A 26418-nucleotide genomic window follows, 5' to 3' on the forward strand; every position below is an offset into this window, starting at 1 on the left:
TTTGAATCGTCTTCCAGAAAGATTTAGTAATGATGCTAGAACCATGACAGAACTCTTACACCTTTCATAAGTATACAACTGAAAGCTTGTTCACTTACTCTGATTGATTCTCATATAAGTCGCTGTCAGTCTGAGAATACTTGTTTTGTCCATTCTCTTCGAACTCCTGGACACCATCGGCACTAGTCTTGCCAGTTCTGCGATGTATGCGTTTAGTTTATCCCTCCTTTGTTTTTCTGCTCTGTTTCGCTGCTCCCTGCTGTTGCTGAAACAACAAAGCCTACATGAGCAACAATCCGGCAGAAGACCCTGAATAAAAATGTCAATTCTTTGAAATTATTCTAGAAGATTTCAATAAACGTGTACAATAGTAACAATAAGTCAACAAACAAGTAGAAAATATTGCACCGAGAGAGCTGATTGACATAAACAAAAGGTACTTGTGATGTACTGTTTGGAAACTTTGGTGCAGTAATGAATATTACTGGAGTTTTCTCTCAACATCATACCGTTATTTTTAGCACCTTGACACGAGTTTAGATCACCAGGTGATTATCTTCAAGAGTTTTAGAGATTAATTTTCACGTATCACATGCATGGACAATGCAATACAGGGTGTAACTAAATAAGTGTAAAAAATTTAAGGAGGTGATTCCTCATCGAAAAAAAGATAAATCTTTCATGTAAAGAAATTTCATTGGAGCATCTCTTGTTAAGATACAGCCCCTTAAAGGGGGTATATGAAATTTGTACAACAACTTTTTTCACAAGCACAAAAAAAGTTACAATACTGAAATTAACCTGACGTTTTGTACTACCAAAAAGACACTTAGCCAGAAATTTATTTGGTTTACCCCATGGTTGTAGGGGGGTGGAAAACGCAACCCCTAAAATTTATTTCCAATGTAACTTTTTGTCTTATTATTTGTTTACCATTTATTTTCCATTTATTTCCGATAGCCTGTTTCATTCTAAACAAAAAATGTCTCTTGGGTTTTTTGCCCGAAATAAACCAGTTCGCAGCAAAAAATTATTTTACGAAAAACTACAGAGATACATCGTCATAAATGCGAAAATACGAAACTAATCTATCTAGTAGGTTGCTATTAGCGATAGTGACAATTGAATTGGTATGACGCTGTCAGTTTGTGAATTTTCGAAATTGAATTAATACTAATTGTGTGTTGTTGTTCTGTTCTTAATTTGTTACTTTAATAATTCACTTGTTATTAAAATGGCATACACAGATGAAGAAATGACTGATATGCATTACGTTTACGGTCTGTCGCAGGGGAATGGGTTAGAAGCTTCTAGAAGATATGCTGAAATGTATCCTCAACGGCAGCATCCTTCACATAGAATATTTGCTCGACTTCATCAACGATTACGAGAATATGGTTCATTCGACAAAAGAACGCAGGATTGTGGTCGCCATCGAGAAGTACGAACACCACAGCTTGAGGAAGCAGTTCTCAATTTGATTGAAGAACAACCTACTACCAGTACTAGAAAGACTGCTTTCCAGCTAAATGTTGATCATATGACGGTATTTCGAATTTTGAAGAAACAACTCTTATACCCTTACCATCTGCAACGAGTACAGGCACTGTTACCGCGAGACTTTCCGAACTGTCTTGAATTTTGCTATTGGATGCTGGAAATGATTAGAAGAAATTGTGACTTTCTGAAGACGATAGGATTCACAGACGAATGTAGTTTTTCTCGGGACAAGATTATTAATTTTCATAATTACCACATATGGGCTGATGAAAACCCTCACGATATTGTCGAAACTAACCATTAAGAACAATTTTCTCTTAACGTGCGGCTCGGAGTTATTTGGGATGATTCCATTAGGCCTCATTTTCTATCTCCTCGATTAAATGGTGAGGCATACGTTCAATTTTCAAGAGGAGTGCATCCAGAACTGCTGGAGGAAGTTCCTTTGGGCGTCAGAAGGGATATGTTTTTTATGCATGATGGGGCTCCCGCCCATTTTAGACAAGTAGCACGTCAGCATTTAACTGAAACATATGCAAATCAGTGGATAGGTCGAGGAGGACCACAGAACTGGCCCGCTCGATCCCCGGATCTCAATCATCTCGATCTCAATATTTGAGTAAATGCGCCGACGTCTAGACGCATGCGTAATGTCTGAAGGTTGACATGTTGAACATTTACTATGATTTCTACATGTTGTGTGTTTAGTTATTAATAAATTAGTTTTGTTTATTACCCTTTAATCATTTAATGCAGGTACTAACTACAAAATAACAATAAATCCAATTCGCATTTATGACGATGTAGTTGTTCGTAAAATAATTTTTTGCTGCGAACTGGTTTATTTTGGGCAAAAAACCCAAGAGACATTTTTTGTTTAGTATAAAACAGGCTATCGGAAATACATTTTTAAATGGTAAACAAATAATAAGACAAAAAGTTGCATTGGAAATATATTTTAGGGGTTGCGTTTTCCACCCCATATAACCATTGGGTAAACCAAATTAATTTCTGGCTGAGTGTCTTTTTGGTAGTAAAAAACGTCCGGTTGATTTCAATATTGTAACTTTTTCAGTGCTAGTGAAAAAAATTGTTATACAAATTTTATATACCCCCTTTAAGGGGATGTATCTTAACAAGATATGCTCCAATGAAGTTTCTTTATATGGAAGATTCTATCTTTTTTTCGATGAGGAATCACCTTCTTTAATGTTTTACACTTATGCAGTTACACCCTGTATTTCTCAGAAAATATATATCATGGAATGGGTTTATAATTAGAAAAGACTTAACTGTTGACCGAAGTATGAAGGGGTTTTCGACTTGTAGATGTATATCAACCCTCGAGGTCGATTTGATTTAACCTTTCAACTTATTTTTGGATTGTTCGATATTATTAATTTCTGTGATATATTGCGGAAGCCGCCCGTAGAGTTTCGGGGCCAAAAATTCAAAATTCTTATGCCCAATAGATTTAAGAGCTCGAGGAGCCAAGTAAGTATTGTGTTTCTGTCTTGTGTTATAGTGGATTTAGTTTTATACTGTTCAACATTCAAAATGAAAAAAAATAGCTGTGTCGGATCTGAGATTTCAGTTTCAGAGTAAAGAATGTCTGATGAGTATCGGATAGTTTAACAGAAAAAAAATTTAATAATTATTCTCTGTACTACCACTAAATTATTATTAATTGTTTTTCTGGCGGCCCTCAAGCTACTATTCCATAAGCTATACGCGATTCCACTGCAGCGTGATACACATACGCGACATGCTTGTTCCACTTGAGGCGACTGTCAATAATCACACCTACATATTTAAGTTCAAATCTAGATTCTATTGAAAAATCATCAGAAATTTTTAAAGTAGTGAAGGACGGCAAAGTGGATTTATTTGTGTTTGGTGTGGATTTTAGGCTGGCGGCGTCAACTGTTCATATTTTTTTGAGAACGACGTTGTCCAAGCCATCACTGTCAACGGCACTATAGATCATTGATTACCAACTTCTTTTGGCCTGAATTAAATGATCTGGACACCAACGACATGTGGCTGCAACAGGACGCCGTTACGTGTCACATAGCTCATGTCACATTGGTCGTTAGACTTTTTCTTGTGGGGTTTTTGGTCTCAGGTGACCTCACAGCAGACCCTAAAGCCAACATAACCCTTAGCATCAGTTAAATTCAGCCTGATTTAGGTGCCAGAGTCATGGAAAATTGGACGTATTGGACCCACAGTAGATAAAGTATATTTCTAAATTTGAATCTGGTCTAACTAGAACTATTTGCCCTAGCATTTCAAATCACTCTTCCTTCCTAGTAAATCGATTCATTATCTAATTATGTGAAACTAAACGTAACCACAAATGTCGACCAAAAATCTTTCCCATGGTAGAATATTCATGAAAGATTTTCTATGTTTGTTGTAATTATCGGTAATTATCGTCAATCCCAACGCAGATAAACATAATTTCCTTCAATTAGGACCACAAGTCTTTTAGCATCTGTCTTTAACGACTTTAAGTGATAAGGATATTCTACCAATTTCCACTGAGAAATGAGATGAAATGAAGGAGAGGTTTCACGTTCGAGCTTGACGTCGTTTAGTGTGTGATTTATAAAATTACTGGGACGATTAACTGAGGGTTGAATCTATTAAAAGTTATTGGATTTACAGTGTCCTTGTCCCGATTCACCCACGTCTAACAAATAGAATATTCGACCTAGTTATGGCCGGATATTAACAGAGAACTGTTTTTTTAGTGATATTACGGCGTCTTTCTTTATTGGGACTTGAGGTTCTCACAAGACAGTGTGGCCCATTAAGTTTGCAACAAACTGGAAATTGTTTTTCTCCGATTGGCATCAAATGACATTTTAAGTGATCGTAGGAGGGCCATTATCAATGCCTAGGCATTAAAAATTATTTTTTAATGCCCTGGCAGATGCCTACGTAAAATTCCTAGGTAAAAATAACTTTTTTTCTTTTCTGTTTTTGAAATATTGCTTTGCGTAAGCATCAACCAAAAAATACTCTAATGGATTAACCACAGAACAAAAATACTGAAAATACTGAACAAAATTCAGAATTTTACTATAATTTCAACTAGAACATTGATATTCAAATCGAAACACAGAACATATCTGAAATGTGAGTAGATGAAACTCTATAAGATTATTGATTGTGGGAAGTGCGAACAATCTCCCAATTACACTGTCTTGATAATCCGTTTTGTCTTTTGTTGGCGTAGCATAATTATTTTTATTTATTTGTGAAGCACTGCTACAACTAATGGTTTTTTTTGGATCCGGAAAAAGCCTTTCACTGAATTTGTTCTTGCAGCTATAGAGCCTTCAATGTAACCTTCAGGTATTGTTGATGATCTCCAACCCCCGTGCATTTTCAACGTGATTACATCGATCCCAGAGTCCATTAACAATGAAACTAACGAACGTTTATGAATTATATTTTATGTATCTACAGGCAATGATAGTTGCGGTTTTTAATTAAAAATGTAACCGGTTCTTCAAGGTATCGAGGAATTAGGGATTCCACAAAAAGTGTGTCTATGTTGGAGACGTTCTTGAATTTTGCACCTTCACTGACATTTCCTAGAGAAAAAAAAACAATCGCAGAGCAAGCTATAAAATGACACCATATGAAAAAATGGTGATTAAACTGGTTCCGACTTCCAACTAATCGTATTCAAATAGTCAATGGTATCAGCTACCATAATCCTTCACTTTTTGAATTTCAACTTTTTGGCTATGCTAATATCCAGAAGCGTATTGATATAATTTTTGATGGGGGACATTATTTTTGCTGAACTCGGTGAACATTTTTTTATAACCCCTTATTGTTTTGTTGAATTTCTTCAGAAGTTAATGTTTTTGACTATTTTGGGGAATATTTTTTAGATTTGCGTTTTAAAAATGCACGTAGTTTTACGTATTTTGATATATCAACACACTTTTTATTGATTAAGGTATTTGTTTGGAATAAGAGTACTTTACTCTTGAACGAACTTTATATATTTTGGCCTATCCTGTGTGGTGTTTGCCAAAAAGCCATTTCAGGTGCACTTGGTACAGTTTTGGAACATGCACCGACTTTTGTCAAGAATAAAATTTTCTGAGAAATCGATAATAAAAAAGTTTCCCATTTGTTGCACACTTAGTGGACCACACTGTATTTTGAAGGCTTCTTCCACGTGTAATTTTTCGAAAATGTTCATGTCCACCTCAATTTACTACCGCTTGGAATGAGGGTGGGCATGGCAGATCAGCTCGTGACAAAGGCCAAGGCGTAAGCGCATTTGCGGCGCCGATGCCAAAAGGAGGAAGAGAAGAGCGGAAGAGGCAGGAGTGGCAGCAACTACATGAGCACCCTCCTCCTCCCCCACTTCACTTCCAACACCAAGGGCACTTCATGAGGCGGGCGCCAAGAGCTCCGCCTTGGATAAAGGCAAGGAACCGGCTGCCCCTGCAAGAAAGCGCCATTACTTGAGCACCTCCACGGAGGGAATCCTAAGAAGATTGAAGAAGCCGCGCAACGACAGTAATATCGCTGCACCTTCCAAAACCTCCGCGGAGGCCACCGTGAGACACCTCAAGGTTACCAAAGAGGGTGTGTGTTCGGCGAGTCTTGCCCTACACCTGCCGATATAAAGGAGATGTCTCCTAGTGACCTGTCCACCGTAAGGATGGACGATGACCTACGAGGACAACTCCTCGGAAGGATGTACAATGGGTTACACGTGGTCTAAGTGCTTTGGCTCTACCCTCACCCTTCCTACTCTACAGATACAGATTCCGTTGTATTTTGAGAATCTGCGAATTTACGACTCAATACCGCCCCGTTTTTAAGACACTTGAACATCCCCGCTCACGTGTTGTTCATTCAGCTCGTATGAAACGCGCTCTCCAACTTTTCCATAATCTCCATATGTTTTCGATCACCGAATCAGATGTTTTTTTGTGTATGATGTGCGCGCGCGGACTAATTAGTCTCACGGGCTGTTTCGTATAGGGTCGTAATGAAAATTGTCTGGTTGATTGTATCCTTCCAGACTTTATTTGACCTGAATTTGTCTTCCTTTCATGTATACTTGCAGGAAAATTGTATCAATTATGTAATTTTCTCCTATTAATATCTACCCAGTCGATTTGGCTCTTCGTTTTCGTTCGCTTTCCCGACATCAAAACATGTTTGGATAGTTGCTGGAACTATTTTTGACTATTTACGATTCATCTCAATCCATCTTTAATTATATCGCAGAAATGTTTTCGAAACAGAAAATAGAATGGGCGAGAATACTTATTTGTGGAAAAAATGCCGCCACCCTCAAAACAAAAAAATATTTTTTCCGAAATGGTCGACCTACAGTAATCCAGGACGAGGATCAACTCCCATGAGGATATTGATGGTTTTAAATTTATTGGAAAGGTCAGAAAGCTCAAAAAGTTGCTGTCCCACGATTTGACGATCGAAAATCTGGAAATTACCTGATGAAACGTTCTCAGTGTGTCATTCAATAACAAAAAATCGAATACCCTTAAAATAAATAATGGGGTCCCTCAAGGATCGATTTTAGGTCCACTTCTCTTTGTTTTATATACTTCCCAGTTCTCACACTGCCTTCTTCACACATCCATGCATTGTTACGCCGACGATATACAGTAGTATTTACAATTCGATGAAAATTCACTCAATATTGCGCTAGAACAGGGGTCTCCAAACTTTGAAGCCTTCGGGCCATAATGATTTTTTCAGTTTGTTCCAAGGGCCAATTTCTGCCCTTAACTATATTTCTAGACTAGGATAGTCGCAGAGTGCGGGACCTAAGCAAACTTACGCTTTTTTTGCATTTCATTTATTATTGTGTATTGTGACACTTAACGACATAGTGTGTACGAGTAGTGGTACTATGTACTATCTTTTTCAGCTACCCGCTAGGTGGCATTAGGCGTAATTAAATATTTGGAATTACCGCGTTGGTTCGAGAAAGTTCTGGTTCTAGCTAGTGTATTCCGATCATCTCGAGATGGCAGTAATAATTGCATATAAAAAGGCTAGCGGCGCAACTGCGAGTTAGTCTGCGTAGGATATAATGAGTTGGTGACATTTTCTTTTATTATGTTCGAATATACTCGGGTATTATTATTATTCATCGAGTAGGTAGAAAGTCATATGATTCAAATTTTCATTACATGACGCACAAATCAAGTGCTAAGGTTTAGAATGATAATACTTTGAATGATAATATTTTGAGTTCAAACTGAATTGGAGTTCAGAATTTTTATATCATTGTCATATGGAAGTAGGTAGTTGCTTCCGGAGGAGAAGGCTTTTTTTTCCAGTCTGTGTCTAGAAGTTTATTTGAAAATTGATTGCTGTCATCCTTTCTTCGGAAGATTCCCACAATTTTTGTATAAAGATGGGGAAGTAGAACGTTAAAACATTTTGTTCCCAAAAACCAATCTCCCATAAAAACTTGAATAAAATCTTTACACTTTTCCACTTGCAGGAACGAGTTTCAAAAATGTGAATTTCTATTTGTCTCTGTATCTCACTTATGCGATATTGACTCAATTTTTACCTTTGGTAATATCACCTGTACTTCATCTAACAAACAATTTTGGAATAAACCTTCATTTTCTACCCATTTTACATGCTTTTGTACTTTCAGAATCCTGCAATTATCACCCACCAAGTATCCTAACCGTTTGAGCCGACGTAGGAGGAAACCACATTACAATTTCATAACAAATTTAGCTTGACAAACTCAATATCAACCATGAATAACTTTTTGTTCAATAACATTGAAATATTCACCATAAATCCACACTGGTAAAACTACCCGTTAGTCCTCGAAGTAAACTTCACTTAAAACCAAAGTGTCAAATGCATGATTATCAAACCAAACCGACAATTTGAGACTCCATCAAACAATTTCTATACTAGTGATCCTATTATTGGAAATTAATTTTACGAAGAGAAGTTTGATTACAATGTAATTGAAAATGGGGCGAGAGAAAACTTATTATATCTCGATTGAAAACATTACGATCAACAACGTTATATACGATGTGATCTGTTGCGCTATGTCAATATTTTGTTAGGATTGTGCCTATATTCACACAGATTTGTGTGGGGTTTATTTATTGGAAAAACATAGCAAAAGAAGTAAATAGTTTTCTTCGGCTGATATGCGGACCCACAAGAGCACCGGATTTTGAATATCTTGCTTACTAAAAAAATTTTGGCAATAAATTAGTCTAATGACATGACCATCTCCTCCTTCCTACATTTCCTCGTATTGAGATAAAGAATATTAGGTTGGGTTGGGTTAGGTCCAAAGTGAGTGGGTCTATTCGACCCTCCACCGCAACCCGCAAGAGTTTATTGTGGCTCACACCTATTCACACTCGACTGAATAAACCCAGCTTCTTAACGAAATCTATTAGTTTGTCTGGTGGTGGTCCTTCAGGTGAGTGAGCCTTGGAGAGAGCGAATCCTGGAATATTCTGCCAGAAGTTAATAATTCTTCTTGTCATCCAGGTGTTCAGTCTTTGTTTGGCAAAGCCTAAAGGGATGCCAACGATAGCTTCTGGTCCGATGAAGCTGTTTGCAGCACCCTCCTTTGCCTTCCAGGCCAGTATGGCCAGGAATCCAGACCAGAGACAATCAGTTGAGTCTTCCTGTCGAGGAGAGTCGTTTTTGGCAATTTGCTACCAATTTAGACGTTGCTCAGTAGGAGCTAAGAGCTTCCAACGCCGCTTGACTGTCCGATAATATTTTTATTGACTTGTGTATGAGGTTGGCTTTTTCTAATCTCTCCATACACAATTCAGTAGCTTAAATTTCCGTATGAAATACAATCGCATAGGTTCCTAGGCAGATTGATATCTCTGTCCTGGGTCTGCGACTGAAAACACCTGTACCAGAACTGGTAGGTGTTTTTGATCCATCAGTGAACCAACAACTATCTGCTCGTAATATTTCCTTCTCCCGGAGGATTCCGTCTTCTCTACCCGAGAATAGTACTTTATAAGACAGTTCGTAGTTGACAGTTGGAGGCACATACTCAGAGGTCATTTCCAGAATTCTGTGACTTCCAATGTCAACCAACAGTCTGTTGCACTCTGCATTAGATTGATTTGTGCAATTGGCAATGTGCACAAGTTTATATGCAGTCCATCTAGCCTCTCTCTCTCTCCAGAAGAATGTGGAGAGGAGGTCGCTGACGGCCGCTGACGGTGTGGTACTGATGGCCAGACAGCTTCACCTGGGCCGTTTTCTGTAAAGTCTTCTGTCACCAGGCAATTGCACCATAAGTGATCATTGGTCTGAATATTAATGCAGTTTTATCCCAACATCAAACCGTTATTGTTAACATCTCGACACGTGTTTCGATCACCAAGTGGACACCTTCATGAGGAAGATCAAAACAAATGTTATGTTATCTAGACTATGTGATCTGTTTCAATGTACTGGACTAGCTGAAGCCAAATAAAGTTATTCAATTCAATAATTTTGAAAAGTATAGTACAGTTTGGAAATATTCACCAATAACTCTAATCAAAGTGAACATGTATTGTATAATACTAATAATAATAATTTATTCACAGCGATATAGGGGTAGATATTGTGAATGCAGTACTGTCTGTCTGTGGATATATATATATATATATATATATATATATATATATATATATATATATATATATATATATACATATATATATATATATATATATATATATATATATATACATATATATATATATATACATATATATATATATATATATATATATATATATATATATATATATATGTATATATATCTATATATATATATACATATATATATATATATATATATATCTATATATATATATATATATATATATATATATATATATATATATATATATATATATATATATATATATATAGAGCCCAGTACTTTTTGACTGCATCCCCAACAATATTCCGTATTTCTCCTTAACTAGTCAGTCAAGACTACCCTTCGCTTTATATATATATCGAAAGAGTATTGTCTCTGTATGAACCCATGTTTATCCTTTACAACAACAATAACTATCTTACACAGAGGTATACAATATTTTTGAAGAGATTGTTATTAGAAAATATAACCAGCACTTATCACGATAGACCCGTAAGTTCGATAGCGAATCCACAGTCAGCAGGATAACGACGTTTCTCGTCGTTACTCGTACTCGTACCAGAGTGCGAGGTTCAACTCGCACTCTGGTACCTTACTTCATACCCTTCGGCATTCCCAGGTCAAAATTATCAAACATTCCAAACTGTCTACGTTTCTTAGCAATTCAAACTATCTATCCTGTGACCGTAGCTACGTTTAGTGACCAGATGTCTCACCTCGGACCCAGGTACACCGCTAAGCCTGGCAGAACATAATCGGCTTGAGTCATAAACAACTAAGTACTCTAAATTTTATTATTTAAATACTACTGCAATGAAAGTCTAGACGAAAGGTTTTTCCAGGGAAAGTTCCAACTATATATATTTATATGTTTGTGCTGTTTTTCTGTTTTTGGCAACCAAATGTTGCCCATTTTTGCACTTGGCTACACCGCGCTGATGAGGCCAATAGCCAGAAACACGTGTCCGCGGTTTGCCAATAATTTTTCATCAGTGCTGTTCCGAATAATCGTTTGCTTTATATATATATACAGGCTGATTCACGGTGGATGGCACATTAGACGTTTCTACATGTTCTACATGTTCTGCTGATAATTTTGTCACACTGTCCAAAAATACTAAACAAATTCATAAGAACTTCGTTTGAATAGTTTTGTTCCATCGTTTTGAAGGTATTTGCAACTTCTGAAGTGACGAAAATATCGATATTATTAGGAGAATGTCACAACGCTACTGTCAAATAGTAATCATGGCCTGCTTACCAAATACCGAATGGAAATACCATTCTGAAGGGACATTTTCACAAATAAATGTTCATAAGTCCGAAACTTGACTAGTTAGGTAAAGGTATGATATACATAGAAAGAAAGCAAATTTCAGCAACTTTCCGAATTTTCAATAATATACAGGGTGTTCCATTTAAAATAATCAAATTTCAGCAACTTTTTCAAGCAAACGAAAAAACTGTATTTTTTTACCACCCTGTATTGAAGTAACGGAGATTAGGCTGACGTGTGGGAAGTGTCCAAGTATCACCTAACTCCAAACCAAATTTCGATATCATAGTACTTCTTAACTAAAAGATATCGGCATTTTTAGAAGTCATGATTTTCGAAGAAAAAAATTGAAATTAATTTTTATTTCGAAAACGGCAACAGATAGGTATAGGGAAATATCAAGAAAAGTTGTCGGGCAATTGTTGGAGATTCCAAAAATAATATTATATACAGAGTGTTCCATTTGAAAAATCAAAGTTGCTACCGCTTTCTAATAGAAGCGGCAACACCGCATTGTCGAAAATATTTTAGTTGGCTAGAGAATGTCCGAATATGCCCTCCATTAAATTTTCAAAGTGATCCGTTGTCTGGTTCACCAGAAACGTCTAATGTGCCATCCACCGTGAATCAGCCTGTATATATATATATATATATATATATATATATATATATATATATATATATATATATATATATATATATATATATATATATATATACTTGTAACAATAGTGTAATGCATTAAATGCCTTTGGAGCTAGATCTCTGTAACATTTCTGGCCAATTGATTTGGATCCGAAGGGTATTGGGAAGTTATCAATTTGCCTCGTCGTATAAGCACGAGATGGGATCAACTAGGAATCAAAAATAATCACCTCCAGAATGAGAAGCCATTCCAGTGTTTCTGTTTCATTTCAACAAAAATTATAAATGATTTATTTGTTTTGCTAGTTATCCGATATTTCACTTGAAGATCAAACTGTTATTACTTGAGTCCTTGAACTACTTCTGTTGTAACAAACATACATTTTTCATTCGCTTTCAATTAAAAACTTATCATAGTAGATTGGAGAGTTAATCTGCTGTTTATCACTCGTATGAAGATTTTTTCGTGATTAGATACTGTTACGTATTAGATACCAACATTTGCTTAACACTTTGTTTCAATCACTATTCTGAAAACAAATTATTATGTACGAAGCCTGTTAAAAAATGAAGTGGATGTTCAAATTTCGCGGGCTACGTACAAATTAGTAATCGTTTTATATTTTATGTTGGTAGACTCGTCTCGAACTATTAGAGAAGTTGTTGAGGATGTCGGCATATCAGTTGGCTCATGCTACGCACGAGGTATGTGTGAATTTTTTAGCCAAAAACAACACCGTAATCATGCATCAGCCACCGTATTCACCAGATTTGACTCCACGCGACTTTTTCCTGTTTCTAAGATTGAAGAGACGGCTTTTTGCGACGATTGATGAAATAGAATCCGATTCGCTGAGAAAGCTCAAGGACATACCAAAAAGTGCATATCAGAACTGCTCGACGATTAGAATAAACGCTGGCATATCTGAGGGGGACTACTTTGAATTGAATTGATGAATAAATAAATATTTTTTGAGAAAAATGAAAATTCAACTTGTTTTTTGAACAGACAGCTTATATATTTGCAAGATTTGTCATTTTAATTTTTCGATATACAGAGTGGTCCAACGAAAAGTATGCACCTTGCTTTTCTCTTTTTTTTGTAACTTAACGCAAAAATGCTCGGACAGGTCAATTTTGTTTTTGAGGGGGAAACATTTTAGATGTATTTTTCTACCTGTGCCTTCAACCCCTTAGCAAGGGTGAGTAACAATCCTAAAATTTTAAATGGAAAGTGGGATCGAGTGATATATCATTTGAAAGGGCACAAAATTATCTTTCCAATGATACCTAATTTGTTGTATTTCACTCAAACATGTATGTATTATGAAGAAAAACAACTACAACCCAGTACTTTGAAATGTGTAATGTAGAATCCTACTTCAGCAAGTGCTGAAAATGTGAACCATTTGCTTCCATACAATAATACAGATTTTGTTCAAATCTATTCCTAACATTCTGTAGCATATCAGGTGTTATACTTCTGCACTCTGCTGTAATTCGTTGGCGAAGATCTTCTATGGACTCGGGCTGCGTAGCAAAACATTTATTTTTCAAGTGTCCCCAAAGAAAAGAGTCTAGAGGCGATAAATCAGGTGACCTGGCAGGCCATTCGATGGGGCCTCTCCTTCCAATCCACTGTCCAGGAAACCGGTCATCTAAAAACTCTATTACCGGAGCAATATAGTGAGGAAGTGATCCTGTTGCTGGAAATGAAGCCGATCATCATTATGATTTTGGTCATTTTCAATTATTTCTGTTATGAGAGGATCAATTGTATCTTCAAGCATGTTCAGGTAGACCTCACCAGTTAAATTCCCAGGAATAAAAAGTGGCCCTACGATATGACTACCTAATATGCCACATCAGACATTGATTTTTTGAGGGTACTGGGTATGGACCTCTCGGAATAAGTGTGGGTTACTGTCATCCCAGTAACGGCAATTATGCCTATTCACAGCTCCATTCAAAAAAGTGTACTCTCATCGGTGAAGTACGTGTTGAATGATAGGTGCGGATCAGAATAGGATAAAGAAACCAGTATTTAGATTCGAAATAATAAATAAACGTCAAGCAGTTATGGAAAGCAGAAGAATAGTGGAACTGCGCAACAAATACTTAGAACAAATAACTAAATATAGACAAGAACAACGGCAAATTTTTTATTTGGACGAAACTTTGTATGACACTCACGACACAGTTACGAAAGGGTGGACAGATGGTTCGAGAATGTGTACGCCTAACATGCCTGCAAACAAAGGATCGCGACTAATCATTGTGCATTGTGATGGAAGTAAAGGATGGGTTTTGAATTCTTTGAAATTATGTGGAAAAAAGTTTGAAGACTACTATGTTGACTATCATAAGAACATGCAAGCTAATATTTTTGAGGAATGGTTTGAAAACACATTGATCCCAAATTTGGATGAGAATAGTGTAATAGTTCTTGACAACGCTTCCAAACATTCGCGACAGCTCATCAAAGTACCGAATAAAAATTCGAAGAAAAATGAAATACAAAGTTTTTTAATGGATAACAATTTGTATTTTGAAGATAACTATACCAAAAACCAACTACTTGAAGTATGGACTTCAGTATGGACACACCATACCGAGACTTCCCCCTATTTTTGTGTTTTCAATCCCATCGAGTTGATTTGGAGAAAATTGAAACAAAGCATCAGGCGTAAAATTTGTTTCCAAAATTTTATAAGAAGGTAATAGAGCGTTAAAGAAGAAGTATCGAATATTACCGAAGAAGAATGGCAGAAAGTATTTTAAGTTGAAAAAGACTATATTATAGAGATTGGACACTTCCATATTAATGGTGGATAACGAAATTAGTTAGCTCTCTAACTATATTATTGAAGGGGAGCTGTTGGAAGGTAGGTTGCACTATATCGTTTACTTGAACACTTGAACTATAACTGCCAACGGTCAATACATTTTTTCTATTTTCTCACATAGTTTTACGTTACTTTCACCAATAAATGAAAACAATAAATAGGTTTGAAAAAGAATACAAAAAAACATCCCTTACTCTGCATTGGAAGTACAGGAATGAAAATAATTGTATTTTTCTGCGCACTATTTCCCTCTGAAAGATAATAAAACATGAAAATAATTCAAGCACGCGTTGTTTTCATCGAGGTTGTTGTTTTCCTTGGAAACATCGATATCAGGTAGGCAACTCCAAACATCCAATCAGGTTGTTAATGTTATTCCGCGATATTTCGATGTAACTAGTTTCCGATTGCAACGTTATTGTTTACAATTTAAGGGTCTGATTGAACTTGACATTCTGAGTATTTCGTTTGTTTAGAGTCTCTGCTACATTCCCAACGAACATTTATTTTTAATGTCTGCTCTCTCTCTTTTATCAACTATTATTTAGGTGACAGCTATTTTCGTTTTTTTCAAGGACCAACTTGTTGATAATAATAGATACCGCGTGAATCATCTGAAAGTGAATATTCGGTATCATTGTACTCGTATCGAGATAATATTATCTTCGGTTCAAAGTTGTTAGTGGTTACAATAATACTTTGCTTCCCAAGGAAAAAAATGAATCATTTCACCATTCATGATATGACAGTCAACCGTAGGCAAACTACCAGAGGACTGCTCTACAATCATATTTGCTTTCTTCCTCTTTCTCAAGAAACTAAGAAGGTAGTCAATTTATTTGGAACCAAGAATGGAAATTCATCCCGTTTACTGCAAGTACTAGGGAAAGAATGGACAGAATGGTTCATTCTTTCTTATACAGCGCCTTGCCTTTCTGTAAAAACGAGCCAACATCAATCGAATTCCAAATGGAAATAGTAGTCGAATGACATCTTATTTGAAAGGTCCTTCAAATCTGTATCCAATCCTATGACATTTTCGTCATTCAATTCCAAAATAGTTAGTCAATCTGAACACACAAGTCAACTATTTGAAATTTTCAAACCGAGCGCTATTGAATGATACTAATGAAAATTTATTAGATATTAGTTTACCTAATCCAAGCTCAAATCGTGTCGAAAACTCCCTTATACAGTGTCACCATTAAAGTGCGCACCATATGGGAAACTTTTTTTTCGAAAAGTTTCAATGAAGTTTAACTTCGGCATTTGTTTGTGTTTTGAATTTAACTTAAAATGATGCGGCCAACTGCGACCCACTGACGTTCAGTGTTTGTCAAATTCAACTTTTTTTTAAAAAAAATTGAAAAAGTGCAATTCTAGATCGAATTTAACAAAAAGTTACTTGTAAAAGTTGTGTCTACGGCAATTTTATATCCATATGCCAAATTTTATGCAACTAGGATAAAGTTAACGTTTTGCTTATTTTTGACAGATATCCCCTTTATTTTAAAAAACAAGTTCGGTTAATTGACATCAATTCATGTATACATGACAAACTCATCATGGAGTTTAACTTTACTGATTTTAATTTTAGAGAGAAATTAAAAATTTGCTATAAAAATTTTAACATGACTGATGGTCATGAGAGGTCATTGAATGTTCGCATTGCGGAGCACAAGAAACACACACAGCGAGGAGAAACCAGCAAATCCCGAATAGCAGAGCATGTTTGGACCCGTCAACATAACATCGAGGGGTCCCAAGCTGAGATCGTACACAGAGAGGAACATTGGTTTAAGAGGAAATTCAAGGAAGCCGCCATACATGTTGTCCAACGATGTATTCAGCCAAGCTACCGTAGAGATAGGCAACATATGGAAACCCATAATCAAGCAAAAAATGGCCAACTCTCGCCAAACGGTCATCTTCCGCTAAACTCGAATGACCCATAAATATTTTCAAATCACTGTTGATGAAGCTAATGTGTTAGCGAAACATGTCGTGATATATTTTTCAAATGAAGTTTATAGTGATCAAATCGTGAGGTGTAGTTTTTGAAATTACTATGGATCTTCATCAAGTAACGGACGAATCAATCAGAAGACCCATAAATAGTCATCTTTCGGAGAAATCACTACAGTCATCACCCGACGACGATTGTGGATATTAACAATCGATCCATCGTGAAGTAACTTAGCTTGGAATCACTTAATTTTTCATTCTTTATTTTTATTTTTTGTTCAATTGTTCTATTTTTACTTGTATTTTATTTGACTATTATTTCATTTCAGCTTTTTTGCTTATTTTTAGCTATTCATTTTCAATTCAGTTTTTTTATTAGTTCTTTCAGGGATTTCAACTCATTTTATATATCAGACAATGTAACTCCGAACTAATGAAATTCATGATGAAGATATGTTGGATTGGGTATATTTTATCAGCAATTTTCTGCCAGGCCTGGTCTTGGGCACTCCTTTTACAATAATCAGCACGAATAAAATCAAATAAACAAGGAAATTTGCAAACTTCTTCGCAAAATTGTATGTTGGAATCAAAATTGTATGTTGGAGTCAACATCATTCCGCATTTTTGAGGATGTACGCCACGAGAGACGGGACGTCACTTCTGTGAACATTGGACCATTTGTTTACATAACAGAGACGCGGACAAAGATCCGAGTCTCGTCTATGCCAGACGTCCGTTCTGCGTGAATCGGGCCTAAGAATAACGACACATGGCGACTGATGTACTTGTTATTCCCTGTTTATCAAAATTGAACTTCCATTAAAAATCTATTATTCGAAATCAATCGACGTGAGGTTATCTGCGGAGGGCAAAACCAAAGAAAATTTCGGCTACGTAATCTGTTTGGATGCTTTGAAGTTGACCATCGTGCCCTTGATACCGTCACGGTAGTCTCGAATGGAATGAAATAATAAAAACGTTTGACCGTCGCACTTTAGACTTTCCAACAGACGCTGATTTTTTCGATATATTTATATCGCTGCCGGCAGCGTTATATGTAGTAACAAAGTTTGAGTTCATAAACAAGGTTATTATTAGATATCTTCCACACAAATTGCACTTTCATTGTAAATGCATACGAACCATTGAATGCTACTCTTAATATGAACATGGCGGAAAATCCCAAGTTATTTTTTTGCCTATATCTGCTTTATTCACAGACATTTTGAAAATCTGTCCACATTTTGTCTGTCCGTTTTTGAATATAAAAAGTAAGATTTTTGAAAAAAGCTCGGACACGTCGATTTCTAATTAAAAGGGGACACCTTTCAGACTAATCAGATTTTTTGTAGTACGCACCCCCTCGAAGGGGTGCGTACCTTATTTAGATAGGGAAAGTAGGTCGAGTGGCACCTTATTTTAAAGGTCTTTCGAATACCTTTACAACTTTGTTAAAAGAAAATTTTTGTAACGATTAGTTTTCGAGATAATTTGAAGTTAAAATTGCCATGTTAATGATACATTAGACAGACCACTTGGTAACTTGTATGCCTAAATAAAAAAAATTCGAGCAGTTCTTCTTATCAGTTTTTTGTTAAATAAAATCCCTTTTTTCACGAAATTCAGGGAGACAGATTCGGTTTCAAATAAGAAAAGAAATGTTTAGAGAAGGGTAGTGAAAATGTGATTGGAGTGATTGGTCCAGTCATCGCCAATCCCAGGTTAAGTACCAGAGGTTTATCAGCAATGGCCGGAATAAGCCATATGAGCGCATGGAGAATCCTTAAAAACCACAAATTCCATCCTTACAAAATTAAACTTGTTCGTGAACTCAATGAGGATGATTTTGACCGAAAACAGGAGTTTTGTGAGGGCATGAGTGAGAGATTAATGCAAAATCCCGAGCTGCTTTATAACATCTGTTTTTCGGACGAAAGCTCATTTTATTTAAATGGTTGCGTGAACCATCACAATTGCCGTTATTGGTCGGATGAAAACCCAAGACAATACGCAGAAATACATACCCAACATCCCCAAAAGTTGAATGTCTGGGCCGGAATATCAGGCAATCATATTATAGGTCCACTTTTCATTGATGGAAATTTAACCGGTGATTCTTATTTACAACTTTTTGAAGAGGCAATACAACCTCGTATAGTTGAAATAATTGAACAGGATCCAAGATGTCAAGATGAATTTATCCATTTTCAACAAGACGGTGCACCACCCCATTATGCCCGTCAGGTTCGAAATTTTTTGAATAATCATTTTGAAGGATAGTGGATTGGCAGAAGAGGTCCAATTGAATGGCTAGCACGATCACCAGATTTAACACCACTGGACTACTTTTTGTGGGGATATTTCGAGTCTAAAGTGTATGCTACACAGCCAGCTAATTTGGATGAATTACGTTGTAGAATTATTGATGAATGCCGAGCTATAACTCCTGAGATGTTGAATAATGTAAGAGCAAAATTCGAACAAAATCTTTAATGTTGCATGGAGCAAAATTGCGCACATTTTGAACATTTACCGTAAATTTCCTATGTGAGTTACCCTTATTAGGTGTTACTTTTTTTGTGTGTGCTTTAAAAACGATTATTGGGATTTATTAACCCTAAAACAGTTTTTTAAACTTTTCTGTGTCATCAGCATTCAAGGAAATCAGCAGGTTGTATTAGTTGTATAGGTAAGTTTTTAGTATGATTTTTTTTATCAGAAGCATAAAATATCCATGTCAAAAGGCAACCTTCATGAGGAGATGCCACTCAGTTTACCGAAAAAATCTCCTCGTAATAAACAAATAATTCTTACTTTTCTACGAAATCAAATGGACACGTATTAGCAGGTTGTCATAAAAAGCAAAAATTCATTTTTTTATGAAAGTTCTGAACGTAAATTGTACCTTAAAAACAATTTGATTTATTTTAAAAAGAGTTGAACTCAATAAAAATACCTTTAAATCTTCAAATTATCTCGAAAACTAATCGTTACAAAAATTTTCTTTTAACAAAGATGTAAAGGTATTTGAAAGACCTTTAAAACAAGGTGCCACTCGACCTACTTTCCCTATCTAAATAAGGGTCGTCGGACGCACCCCTCCGAGGGGGTGCGTACTACAAAAAATCTGATTAGTCTGAAACGTGTCCTCCTTTAATTAGAAATTGACGTTTCCGAGCTTATTTAAAAAATCTTACTTTTTATATTCAAAAACGACTCTGTTAAGTTTTCGTTGTTACACACTGTATACACAAAAAAATTAAAGGCGCAATGAATGTTGGAATTGGAGTCCTTCCATTTCGAGGCATTTTTGCACTCGGTTTTTCAAATTATTTATTGACCTTAACACACTTATTTGCTGCATTGTTGCGAAATAATTCAAAATCCTCAATCTCAAGTCTTCCACATTTTTTATATCTCTGCCAGCGTAAATAATATTTTTCAATGTCCCTCATAGAAAATAGTCCAAAATAATAAGATCTGGTGATCTTGCAGGCCATTATATTGGCCCAGTATTTGTCTTACAATTCAATACAACAAAATACAACAATACAACAAAAAATACAGGTCCGTACTTAAAAATTCAAAGATGGGGGTGGCCCAAGTCAAATGACACCCTATATAAAAGATTCATGGACATATTCTGATAGCCTACATCAGGTGCCAATAGCAAATTGTGGACAGATTTTCAATATGTCTACGAATAAAGAAGATATAGGCAAAAAAATAATTTGGGATTTTTTGTTTTTTCCAGTATATCTCCAGAACCGAAAGAGCTATATTCGATTTTTTTACATCATTGAATATGTCTCCAAAATACCCAACTTTGCCACAATTTAACCGACACTCTATCTCCTATCGTTTACGAGAACCCCATGTACAGAAACATTGATATAATTTTAATAAAATATATTTTGAAAAAAAAACTTGTTCCTCCTTTCGTTGTTTGTTGTCAGTGTTTCCCGATATAGAAACGAAAGCACAAAATTCAGAGGTATTCATGGGGGGGATTTATGCTACTCACAAGGGGTTAGAGCTTTGAGTATGAATATGGGACAATTCCAATGTCCAATGACCGCCTCGAAAAAAATTTACGTGTTTTCTGAAATGTTTCCCCACGTCGGACCACTGTGTAAACTTTGCTTCAAGCTAGGAGCTACTTACAATGGGAGCGACCACTACATTAACAAACTAACCAACGCCGCCATGATAGTTCGAAAATAAACGTGAAGGCGCCTCAACTTTAAAATTAGTGCAACGTGAATTTATGTGCTGAACCTCTCCTGTGGCGTTAGTCGTGTCTATGGATCTATGACGGCCGTGGATGCCAAGATCGCTCGTTTTTATCGTTGAGGTCACTATAATACAGTAGGGGCGACAAAAGATTACACATGCGTCATCAATAAAATACGCGATAATAGTATATTATTCAACGAGATGGAAAAGTGGCCCTTACTCGTGAGATTAGTGTTCAGGCGAGTAGTAGCCATTTCTCGGGAGTAGAATACTATACTTGTTGTATGAGAAGTGCACAGTGAACCTTGAACCTTATATTTAGCGCCCAACGCGTGGCACATCGTTGAAATTGAAAAACGAAATATTTTGTATACCACAACAATATTTTATAGCTCCGGAAAGGACGCTTCAATATATATTAGGTGCACACAACCTCGATTCACATTTTCCACCTCTTCATTACAAAAATCAACTACGTATCTAAACAAACGAGGTCGATGAAGCCTTTCCACTATACTGTTTCTCCACAATAAAAAGAATTGGCAACGGGAGCAACTCTTGAAGCCATCCTTACGCTTCGAACTTTTGAAAATTATACTACGCTGAAATTAGTCACTTTCTAGAAATTCTAGAACTGAAAAACCAACACCATCTCTAGAAGAAAAAATTAGGTGTAAAACTTTTATAATGTCACACTAGTGCATTATTGTGTTTTTGTTGCTTAGTTACCAACTATATAATGGGTCACTTTATGCCCGTGCGGTCACAAAGTACACTTTATAACCATTGCAGCCAAAAAATTATGAAACAGTTTCTGATCAACTAACAAATAACCTTCATTATTGAAATTAAAGAGTATAGAATTATAGTATCTATTAGTCAATTGTTTAAAATATTTGGTCGAATTCACATAAATTTGGCAATTCTAGAAGGATAATATGACAGATTGAACACAGCCAAATTTGTTGTGAAAAAATGTCAAACCCAGCGGGTATGCCTGCCTGCATCATCCACATCTAATTGTTTTTCAAATATGCCTCAGCAACTGAAGCCCTGTTTCATCTACAATGCCTTTTCAACGTGATATTAGTGGCTTCAGCCTCTACCAGAAGAGACAGATAGTGTACTTTATACTTCTCAGGTCAGCTCAAATCCATATAGAATAAAAGTGTTTTTCCAACTGACTGTATAGTACAGCGACCTCGTCTCTGAGTCATTTCTTTTTCTGATCAACTATGGGGCCGTAAAAACACGCATGCTCCCATCTGGTGGAACGGTAGCCTAGTAGGTCGGCCTCAAGGCCGTGCTTTTTAAAACAGATTTCCACCAAACAGAGTCACTTGTGACTAGTATCATCATGCCTTCTCTAGACGCAAGAGCGAAAAAACCAAGATACTAGATGAGATCATTGTTGAGAAGACGAATATATTATGGGACGGATAGAATTATGGCAGATTTGATAAACGATGACATAGGAATGAGGTCAATCACGAATTTGAGAACTTGCTAAATGTACTTGGACCCCTAGGTTGGCCTAACTATCGGGCGCGTCCCCAGGAGGCGGATAGGGGAACGGCCAGGGGACTGGAGGCCCTGTCCGGGTAGCCAATGTGGCCCGACGGAGTCGCCGAGCTCCTGGTCCTCAAAAGCCTTTGCAGAACATGTCACCGTGGACCAGCCTACCCAAGCTAAGGTGTAAGGAATCGTGCCAACAGCTGAATGGCCGCAGGGTGACATGCGGTCACGAACAATCCTCATTGTAATCAGCCTCCCTCTGGTATTGCGGGGCTCCGTCAGAGATGACCAAGTCTTCCTCTGTTACTCGTGGGAACACACATGAATGAAACAATAAGAAGACAGAAACAACAACAACGAAAACCAATCCCTAGGCTGGACAGGCTGCTCACCTCAATCTAAGGCAGTGGCTGGCGATGAACAGAAATATTTACCCCAATCTACCGCTTGGAATAAGGCTGGACATAGCAGATTACCTTCAACAGAAAGGACACTTCCTGCGGCGGGCGCCAAGAGCTCAAGAGCACAAGTGAGCTCCGCTCACTTGTGCACCTCCACGGAGGGAACCCCAAGACAGTTGAATAAGCCGCGCACCGACAGTAATATCGCTGCACCTTTCAAAACCTTTGCGGAGGTCACTTTTTGATCTTTTCGCCTGCCGACGGGACGTTGTTGACAAAAACAGTCGACCGCGTTTCTTATTTCGACAACCCAAGTTTTGTCCGCCTTCATTGTTTTTTTTTGTTGGTTTATCAAGAAAATTGATTTAATAGTTTCTACCCAGGTCACAAACATATTCGAAATACGTCAAATATCAATGAAAATTTTCATAAAAAACGTCTCATTCGGTGCTTTCTGAATGTTTCAAAAATATCTATACATAACTTTTTGGCTTTCAACACTTTCAGCTGGTATTTGTTCAACTTGTGGTAATCAGCGGTATTAATTACTCGAAGGCATTTAGGCCGTTGAAGATTTCACAATGATTTTCAACAGGGCCGGGGCAACGAAGGACTGCATGCCCCTAATAATTATTTTCCAAATAAAAAAAATAATAAAAAAACAATTTATTGAAAACTGAATTACCGCATGAACGAATGGAACTTTGCGAGCTTTTCCGATGAAAAGTCATGAATAATTTCGCTAAAATCTAGCTTCTAGAGCTGCAGGATGATCTACGAGTCAACCATTTTTCGGATTTTTTCACTCATTTCATTTGTCTTCAACTCATGGGTACAAATTACACGTCGAATAATGTATTGCCACTGAAATGATCGATCAATTCAAAAATTGTTAGTGAATGGAAACTTGCAATCAGGGCTTTCTGATGTATCGTAAATACACAAATACTTCAACTTGAACTTAAACTATTATTTGAATGTCTATCACCTTAGTAGCTCACTTCGCGTACTGCACTGTATCGTCCACTTGACTGTCTCGATATGCTCACGGCTAGCGTTTATATATCGTTATCGAATGCCGTTGAAATTTGCCGAAGTTCCGTCGATGTCGGTAACATTATTCTCGCTGCTTCTAGAGTGGTGGGGAGTCATCGTACATTCGCGCGCTCTTAGCTACGTCACATTTGGTTTATGGTTATCAGTGGCTGCCAGTATTTTCTTTCGGGCATGATTTACAACATTATTATTATGTTTGTGCCAGTATTCTTAGTAGAAATGCAAAATAATGTTTGGGGGGGAAAATGTGAATGTTGCTGACCCGTCAAAATTTGTACATTTTTTTATCTTCATTGTGGGGACCCCTCTTCTGTGGGGCAGTAGCCCCTCCTGCCCGCCACTAAATACGGCCCTGGTTTTCAAGTGGAAACTTGTCTCCCTCGCGTTTCGAAAAGTTCTTTTCCTGGCAGTTAGGTCTTGCAATAGGTTTTCGCGGCCCACTCTGTACTTCGTCAGGCTTCGAAACTTTTACAAAAAAACGACTAATCTCCCTGGAGTATTTGATCTTCAACGCGTAGAAGCGTCGCCATGTGCTGGTCTCATTACCTTGGATACAGAGTCAATATGTTGTGGCCGCCCAATACGCACTCTCATTAATGCCATCGCTCGCGAATCGATAGTGGTAACAAATAGCGAAGGAAGAACTATGTTTTTCAGAAAACCTCAACAGGAGGAGGCACCATGTCCAGCAACACATTTTGCAAACCGATGCTGCCATATCTCCTTCTCTCTCGCTCTCATAGCCGTTGCAACAAATCACAGCTTGCGAACACTTTCAGCCACGTGGTTTTCTGCCTGGAGGGGGGGGGAAGTCAAGCGGCAAGTGGACGGTACTATTTTTCTGGAAAATTTTCAGAATTCATTGGAAACCGTTTTTTACACATAAATACCATTTTTCAAACTAGCATTTGTTTGTGTTCCTCTGAGGACAGGTAGCCAGACTTAATTGATGTTTATTGTCTCTTCTTTCTATTGAAAGTATCCCTGTGTTTTTGAATTTCTTGTGCCTCTCTACTACCTGGGCTAAAAAGTCTAAGGCCTTTAGGAGGCCCTAGACGGTCAATCATTTTGTTCAAAAGCTCGAGTCAATCGATTGAAGCGTGGCTTGATGTTGATTGATAGAAAGTTGGAATGACTCAAGCGGTTGAAGGAAGGGGTTGACAGTTTATCTTCAATAGAGGTCTGCCTTCACAACTGACGAAATTCAATACAAACTTTGAAACCCATTTTTGCCCCTTGGGGATGGGAATTCCTGATCCCCCTTCTTGATGCTTATTTACGCTATACCTACCTGCATATTTCACGATTCTAGGTTCAGTAGCTTCGGCTGTACGTTAAAATAAGAGTGTCAGTCAAGTAAGTATGCCATACTAGCTGTGTTATTCCAGGTCATGATTTATCTATATATCAACTTACATTCGAATCCGTTGAGCTGTGTAGGCGTGAAAAAGTATGAAACTTAAGTACACAATCTTCACACATTCATAATATTAGTAGAAGTAGGATTACCAATGTATTTCATTCTGATCCTTTCAGTTTTTTTTGTTGATGCTATTCAATATTGTATAAGTGGGTACCTATTGATCAACTGATCCTCTTATATTAACGAACAGCTGAAGCTACTATAATAATAATAATACACGTTTATGAGAAATGAAATGAAAGGTACATAAACATAAGCAGTCAGCAGTAAATAAACATGTGAAAAAATCACTATAGGCGGGGCCGGTGCGTGGATGAAATGGGATGAAATATATATATATATATATATATATATATATATATATATATATATATATAAATATATATATATATGATGAGCTGTTTTCTCGGGTTTCGCTCCGTGTTCTGTGTATTTTCTCCCCATTAGGATTATTTTCACAACGTTTCGGCAAAGTCTGAGATTATAAATTAAAACTGTATTTTCTTAGTGATGTATTCGATTTTTTTATTCCATTTCAGGTTATTGTCTATCATAACACCAAGGTATTTGATCTTATTACAGCTGCATATTGAGATGTCTTCAGTGATTTGCAGGCTATCATAAGAAGGAGTACTTCTCTTATCAATATGTATAGGTAGAAAAAATGTTTTTTAAAGTTAATTGTCAAAAGTTTATAGTTGAAAAAGGCTTGAATATTACGGATATCGCTTTCTGCTTGGATTTTAAGTGATAGCCAGTCTTCATGACTGTAGAAAATTGCAGTATCATCCGCATAAGTAATAATTTGACCACTTGTGTTTATTCTGAATAGATCATTCAAATATATATTGAACAGGAGTGGTCCC

General features: G+C 36.8%; 1 protein-coding gene across 7 annotated transcripts in view; it reads right to left on the minus strand.

The window, feature by feature from the left end:
• The window catches only part of Tcmet (methoprene-tolerant), a 153904-nt gene that overhangs the window by 22559 nt on the left and 104927 nt on the right, over positions 1–26418 (minus strand). For all 7 annotated transcript variants that reach the window (XM_023171595.2, XM_074176512.1, XM_023171589.2 and 4 more), the window contains one exon: positions 99–265. In XM_023171595.2, coding sequence (XP_023027363.1) covers positions 99–265 — 167 coding nt within the window. The remainder of the gene's footprint in view (positions 1–98; positions 266–26418) is intronic.

The sequence above is a fragment of the Leptinotarsa decemlineata genome, unplaced genomic scaffold (genome assembly GCF_025532065.1).
Source record: "Leptinotarsa decemlineata unplaced genomic scaffold, Ldec_3_MD MMD2_tig00001719_RagTag_RagTag, whole genome shotgun sequence".
NCBI classification, from domain to species: domain Eukaryota; kingdom Metazoa; phylum Arthropoda; class Insecta; order Coleoptera; family Chrysomelidae; genus Leptinotarsa; species Leptinotarsa decemlineata.